At 42.8% G+C, this 7723-nt stretch overlaps 1 protein-coding gene across 2 annotated transcripts in view; it reads right to left on the bottom strand.

Moving 5' to 3' along the window:
• Positions 1-7205, bottom strand: part of rbm24b (RNA binding motif protein 24b) — a 16644-nt gene extending 9439 nt beyond the window's left edge. Inside the window, exons 1-3 of one of the 2 annotated variants that reach the window (XM_065027434.1) lie at positions 6795-7205; positions 5976-6165; positions 3850-3904 (exon numbers count right to left, since the gene is read on the bottom strand). In XM_065027434.1, coding sequence (XP_064883506.1) covers positions 3850-3904; positions 5976-6165; positions 6795-6968 — 419 coding nt within the window. In that variant the 5' untranslated portion in view covers positions 6969-7205. The remainder of the gene's footprint in view (positions 1-3849; positions 3905-5975; positions 6166-6794) is intronic. The other variant, XM_065027435.1, reaches the window with a different exon arrangement.
• Positions 7206-7723: the final 518 nt, after the last annotated feature.

Raw genomic sequence — 7723 nt, 5'->3', positions numbered from 1 at the left:
TGACTGTAACAGAGTCCACCTGTCTGTCTCTCTATGACTGTAACAGAGTCCACCTGTCTGTCTCTCTATGACTGTAACAGTCCACCTGTCTGTCAAACAGAATTATAGAAGAGACACAGAGGACAGACAGAGTTGTAGGAGACACAGAGGACAGGCAGAGTTGTAGAAGACACAGAGGACAGGCAGAGTTGTAGAAGACACAGAGGACAGCCAGAGTTGTAGGAGACACAGAGGACAGACAGAGTTGTAGAAGACACAGAGGACAGGCAGAGTTGTAGAAAACACAGAGGACAGACAGAGTTGTAGAAGACACAGAGGACAGACAGAGTTGTAGGAGACACAGAGGACAGGCAGAGTTGTAGAATACACAGAGGACAGACAGAGTTGTAGAAGACACAGAGGACAGGCAGAGTTGTAGAAGACACAGAGGACAGACAGAGTTGTAGAAGACACAGAGGACAGACAGAGTTGTAGAAGACACAGAGGACAGGCAGAGTTGTAGAAGACACAGAGGACAGACAGAGTTGTAGAAGACACAGAGGACAGGCAGAGTTGTAGAAGACACAGAGGACAGCCAGAGTTGTAGGAGACACAGAGGACAGACAGAGTTGTAGAAGACACAGAGGACAGACAGAGTTGTAAAAGACACAGAGGACAGGCAGTTGTAGAAGACACAGAGGACATGGAGAGCTCCTACTCCTACTGCTGAAACTGGTCCGATCGACATTAACCTTTCCTCTGGTTGGAGGACGACAGGGCAGGCGGCCATTTTGTGTTGAAAGTTCAGGGCTAAATAAAGGTGCTTTGTAAATCACTGAGACACATGGGTAATCCCCTAGAACAGAGGCACACAGGCCCCCCGGCCCCTGGGCACATGTCTCAGGCAGCCCACCTGTTGTCCGCCAGTGAGCGAGTGATCGAGCCACAGCGAAGGCCCTGTCTATGACATCCATTATTTAGGGCCCTGCCGAGCGACTCTCATTTTCCAGCGGAATTTGAGAAGCCGTGTAGAACACTGTGAACAGCTGCTGCCTGACCAGTAGTCTACCACTCTGCAAACAACTTATCTGAGATCAGTTTACACTCCGTGTTTACTGGCTGTATGTATGCCTTTTAAATATGCTGTATGTTTTACATGGTAAAGGTTATAACTTCTGTATCCTACTTGGATATCTTGGTTAGTATTAATCTATGTTCCACACTACAATCTACTTACATTTGGTATTTGCTGTCAGTTTTACACTCAGTGAGAACTAGAATCAGACCTTTGGTATTAAAACAAATGAGATATTGGGTCACCAATGAGCGACAACAGAGTGGATCAGGATGTCCGTTTGAATAAACGAGTTCCTTTTCGAAGTGTGGATGTTCTCAGTCATCTCAGTTCCCTGTATTGTTCCAGTAGAGGGGCTCCATTACAAATCCATCCACACCATAAACACACTGTCTCGTGTGTCCCACAGTACTGACAGCATTCTCCGGTTCCATCCTTCCTCTCACCATTTCTCTCACTCACTCTTTCTCTTCTCTGTACTGACAGCATTCTCCGGTTCCATCCTTCCTCTCACCATTTCTCTCACTCACTCTTTCTCTACTCAGTACTGACACCATTCTCCGGTTCCATCCTTCCTCTCACCATTTCTCTCACTCACTCTTTCTCTTCTCAGTACTGACACCATTCTCCGGTTCCATCCTTCCTCTCACCATTTCTCTCACTCACTCTTTCTCTTCTCTGTACTCATTCTGTCACCATTTCTCTCACTCACTCTTTCTCTTCTCTGTACTGACAGCATTCTCCGGTTCCATCCTTCCTCTCACCATTTCTCTCTCTCACTCTTTCTCTTCTCTGTACTGACAGCATTCTCCGGTTCCATCCTTCCTCTCACCATTTCTCTCACTCACTCTTTCTCTACTCTGTACGGACACATTTCTACAGTGGTTTATGGCTTCAGAGGTCTAGCTAGGCGTTGCAAAGCTACCAGTAATTTACAAAAGTTACTGGAAAATCTGTGGCAATCTATCGTAACTTTGGTAATTTATACTTGAATTGTTTTATTATATGTTATTGATGTTATTTCTGTGTCCATATCGTCCATGAGTTTCTAGTAGATAGACCATATGGTCGAAGTAAAAATAGCCTAATTCATTTTTAAAAAAGGCATCTAATCAACAATGGCATTATTTTCAATGACCTCTGCAACTCTTCCAAAACATTGGCAACAAATTTTAATATGTCAACATGTATAACTCACATAGTTTCATGCTGAAACTCGCAATATAACTTGATGGTTTTGTATTTAGGATAATATTTGACAGCTTTCTATTTTGTGTTTTAAAATCATCTTATTTAATTATTTCATATATTTGACTTGTGATACGGCCGGAGAGAGGACCAGAGACTATTAGACACCTGAGATAACCTGAAGTACCCACAAGGGCCACTAGATGTCTTGTGACAGATTACATAAAATCCTTGAAAGATACCAATATAAACTTGGAAAGTTTACAGTAATATATATACCCTGCCTTTGCAACCTTAGTTCTAGCCATCAAATATATTTCACTGAGTTGGTTCCTGGTCTACGTCATGAGCAGGAAGGAAAGAGATAGAAGAAGATGATGTGAGCTACAGGAGGAAGCAATGGGTTAATTTGAGAAAGAAAACAGAAACCACAACATCATGAGTAGAGAAAACCAAAGGTAGGAAAGGATCTCCAACATGCCAAGAGTTGTTTTGTTGCGTGGGGGGTTTGGAGGTCCTAGACAAGTCACGTAGCAACACTGGTGATCAACCCCATCAACAACAAAACATATGATAACTTTGTTAACTAAGAAACGGGGGAGGGGGGGGGGGAGGGGGGACACAGGCTACAGCAAAAATCAATCGTTAAAAATCAAGTTAAAAAAACAGATCAGAATCAACACCCCGTGACAAAGTTAAATCTAAAATATCCAAACTCTTAGAGTCTGCAGGAACATCCCTCATCCACCACTCCTGACCCCACCCCTGTAAGGGAAGCACGCAGTTCAGCTGAAAACCACTTCATACTGAAACAAAGGCACACACACCAATCTATGGACTATGGAAAACCGCAACAGAAAAATGAAAATAAAAACAACTTCCATGCATCTAATCACCATTTCAGCTTGTTTGTGTGTGTCAGAGTATACTGGTAAGACGTTAGTGATCTGCCCAATGCAGACTCAGCTATTCATCCTCAAACCATCATGTCCCTCCATCAGATACAGTTTCTTAACCGTAAGCCAGCCTGTCAGATCAGAGAGAGATAGACATTGACAACTGGTGACATCACGTTTAGAATCAGAATTAGATTCACGCTTTAGAATCTAAGAATGGCACGCAGAGATGCACACCACACAAGACACAGTCCCGCCTCCACACTCAAAAGAGAATGAATGGGCGGGGTTTACAGTCACACCACTCTAGAGAAAGAAAACGTTACATTTTACAATCCAAGCAATTTTTAAAAAGATGAAAATCACTAGATACTGCGGGTAAGAATAGAAACGGGCACATAGATCATTCAAAATGATCAGCTGTGAACAAAACAGGTGGTGTTACAGTATGATATTCTACAACTAGTTTAGGGTTGAAAAATTCTGGTAACTTTTCCAATGTCCCAATCTTCTAACTGGGATTTCTGGAACATCTTGGGAAAGTTACGGTAGTTCTACAACCTTACACTAGTTGAACATTTTCTACCCTGTAAAATATGTTAATACAAATAAAATACATGTTATTGTCACATACAGTGGACAGGTGCAGTGAAATAGGTTGTTTTAACACACGTCCAACAAGACAAGGAGTAGCACTATGTCATAACATACCCATAAGGCCTCTGGATGAACGCTGGATGGATTTGAGGAACACCAAATGAGAAACCTGGAATAGGAACAAGTTGTTTTTAACTCTACCGTTATGTGTTCAATCTAAAGCTTGAACTATATACACATATTATAAATGCATTATAATCCCATTATATCAAATATGATCAGTGCTTCCAATGTAACTGCTCAAGTACTTATAGATCAGGTAGATGGTAGAAAAACAACAACATTTTAAACATTTGGTGTCAGTAAAAATGGTGTCTGTAAAAATAACCTTTCTTCATTCACACTAGCTTCACTGTCTGTTCTGCTAGTCCCCCCCACTACAGTACACCTCGTCTAAATCCCATGTTACACATCTACCATACTACACACCGTGTGTTAACATACTGTAAGCAGGACTACAGTACACCTCGTCTAAATCCCATGTTACACATCTACCATTCTACACACCGTGTGTTAACATACTGTAAGCAGGACTACAGTACACCTCGTCTAAATCCCATGTTACACATCTACCATACTACACACCGTGTGTTAACATACTGTAAGCAGGACTACAGTACACCTCGTCTAAATCCCATGTTACACATCTACCATACTACACACCGTGTGTTAACATACTGTAAGCAGGACTACAGTACACCTCGTCTAAATCCCATGTTACACATCTACCATTCACCGTGTGTTAACACTGTAAGCAGGACTTAACATAAACTGTACACATCTACCATTCTACACACCGTGTGTTAACATACAGTACACCTCGTCTAAATCCCATGTTACACATCTACCACATCTACATGTTACACATCTACCATACACACCGTGTGTTAACATACTGTAAGCAGGACTACAGTACACCTCGTCTAAATCCCATGTTACACATCTACCATACTACACACCGTGTGTTAACATACTGTAAGCAGGACTACAGTACACCTCGTCTAAATCCCATGTTACACATCTACCATTCTACACACCGTGTGTTAACATACTGTAAGCAGGACTACAGTACACCTCGTCTAAATCCCATGTTACACATCTACCATACTACACACCGTGTGTTAACATACTGTAAGCAGGACTACAGTACACCTCGTCTAAATCCCATGTTACACATCTACCATACTACACACCGTGTGTTAACATACTGACTAAGTACAGGACTACAGTACACCTCGTCTAAATCCCATGTTACACATCTACCATACTACACACCGTGTGTTAACATACTGTAAGCAGGACTACAGTACACCTCGTCTAAATCCCATGTTACACATCTACCATACTACACACCGTGTGTTAACATACTGTAAGCAGGACTACAGTACACCTCGTCTAAATCCCATGTTACACATCTACCATACTACACACCGTGTGTTAACATACTGTAAGCAGGACTACAGTACACCTCGTCTAAATCCCATGTTACACATCTCATACCATAACATACACACCGTCTAAATGTGTTAACATCTACATACTACACACCGTGTGTTAACAGGACTACAGTACACCTCGTCTAAATCCCATGTTACACATCTACCATACTACACACCGTGTGTTAACATACTGTAAGCAGGACTACAGTACACCTCGTCTAAATCCCATGTTACACATCTACCATACTACACACCGTGTGTTAACATACTGTAAGCAGGACTACAGTACACCTCGTCTAAATCCCATGTTACACATCTACCATACTACACACCGTGTGTTAACATACTGTAAGCAGGACTACAGTACACCTCGTCTAAATCCCATGTTACATCATCATACTACACATACTAAGCAGGACACACCGTCTAAATCCCATGTTACACAACATACTGTAAGCAGGACTACAGTACACCTCGTCTAAATCCCATGTTACACATCTACCATTCTACACACCGTGTGTTAACATACTGTAAGCAGGACTACAGTACACCTCGTCTAAATCCCATGTTACACATCTACCATACTACACACCGTGTGTTAACATACTGTAAGCAGGACTACAGTACACCTCGTCTAAATCCCATGTTACACATCTACCATACTACACACCGTGTGTTAACATACTGTAAGCAGGTGGTTAGTTTGCTCGTTTTAGCAGCTCGTCATTGTCTGTACGCCACCTTGGTCGTCCAAGCTGTGAAATAAAGGTGTGGCGCAGGCCTCCGCCAGCGCGTCCATCCCCTCACCTGGCTGCATGACCCTGGGCTTGGCCCCCAGGTAGGCCAGGTTCACATTGGCTTTCCGCCCGTCGATGATGGGGTTTGGGTCCTTGCAGGCTCGGTCCGCAGACGCCCGGTCTGCCATCGTCACCTGAGGGACGGAAAGGGAAGAATACAGAATAAATACATGTTTCCGTTGTCTGAATTGATCAGATGTTCACTCAGTGGGGAGGCTGGCTAAAGCTGCTCATTGAACTACAATTCATTTATAAGTATTGATCACGTCTCAATAAGAAAAGCACGACGGTATTACAATCAGAATAAGGAAAAGTGAAGAGAAAAATGTTCCTTCATTAGTTGAAGGTAAAGGCATGGTTTATGACGCAATTCTAGGATGATTCCATCACATCACCGTAGACCTCTTGAGCCCAAGACACCACGCCTGAGCCTCAGCTGAATACTTGAACAGAACGGGGAGCCCAAGACACCACGCCTGAGCCTCAGCTGAATACTTAGCAGAGCAGAACGGTGAGCCCATTCCGGAAGTGCAATTCATTGACCGTTCATAAATGGGCTACAAAATGTTGTGAATCAATAAGTAACATCAGACGCATTATGGATGGGCTAATGACAGCCTTTTTCATTCATGACATATTGGTGCTGGATACATTTTAGATTCTACCCATAATGTCTGCATTTAACAATATGACATAAACTAATTACGCAATCGATCGATCAATCAATCACAATGACATTCACATGTACATCTATAATACTTACGAATCCATAACCCCTGGATTTGCCCGTCTGTCTGTCCGTTATAACAACAGCCTCGTCGATATCACCGAACACTTCGAAGTATTTCCTGAGACTGGAGTCCGTGGTGTGATATGGAAGACCTCCTACAAATATCTTTGTGTAGGTTGTGTCCTTCTGAGACGAGTGCATCATCATTTTTGCGTTAAACGGTAGGCAACAATGTTTTATAGAGAATGTTTTTGCAATCTCACAGAGATCAGTCAGCTCTGCGAAAGCACAGGTTATTTAGAACGATTAATTTAAGATAGGTTTCGTTGGAACTGAACAGACACTTGTTTCACGCGGATTTCCAATCGTTCCCAACTTCAGTTCAGTTTGACACTGTTTAATTTAGGAGAGGGATACCACTGCTGTCCGCTTCGCCCAGCTGTCACGTCAAGGGGGCTGGGCCGTGAACACGTTCTCTCCTGAGCCCTCCCACTGTGGCATACGGGGTCACAGGCACCGACCAAACATGAACAGACCTCGATCATAGGATCGCGATACATTAGCTCATTTCAATACAGAACCCAAAATAACCACACGTCTGTCTGACATTGCTTTTGACTATTCCCACGTGTAAAACATTACTGTACTGTATTTGAAAAAAACTTTCATTTATTGATACCCCACTTGACATTTTCTGTAACTCTATGAAATAATATCCTCCAATCTAAAAACACTGTGTAATGAATCTGAGCTCAGGGTCCTCTAATAGTTGAGTGTCAGATATCTGCATGTTGTTGATGTTGATCCACACACCGTAGCTCTGCATGATGGTGAAGTAACAGATACCACTTGGCTTGACCCTGACACACAAAACACACCTGTTGCGTCACACCACGTTATGGGGTCAACATGGACAGCTGACTGACCCACAACAAGGCACTAGTCTCTCATGGCTCCAAATC

Source organism: Oncorhynchus nerka, linkage group LG14 (genome assembly GCF_034236695.1).
Source record: "Oncorhynchus nerka isolate Pitt River linkage group LG14, Oner_Uvic_2.0, whole genome shotgun sequence".
Classification (NCBI taxonomy): domain Eukaryota; kingdom Metazoa; phylum Chordata; class Actinopteri; order Salmoniformes; family Salmonidae; genus Oncorhynchus; species Oncorhynchus nerka.
The sequence above is the reverse complement of the archived record's forward strand: the minus strand, read 5'-3'. Positions and strand labels throughout refer to the sequence as shown.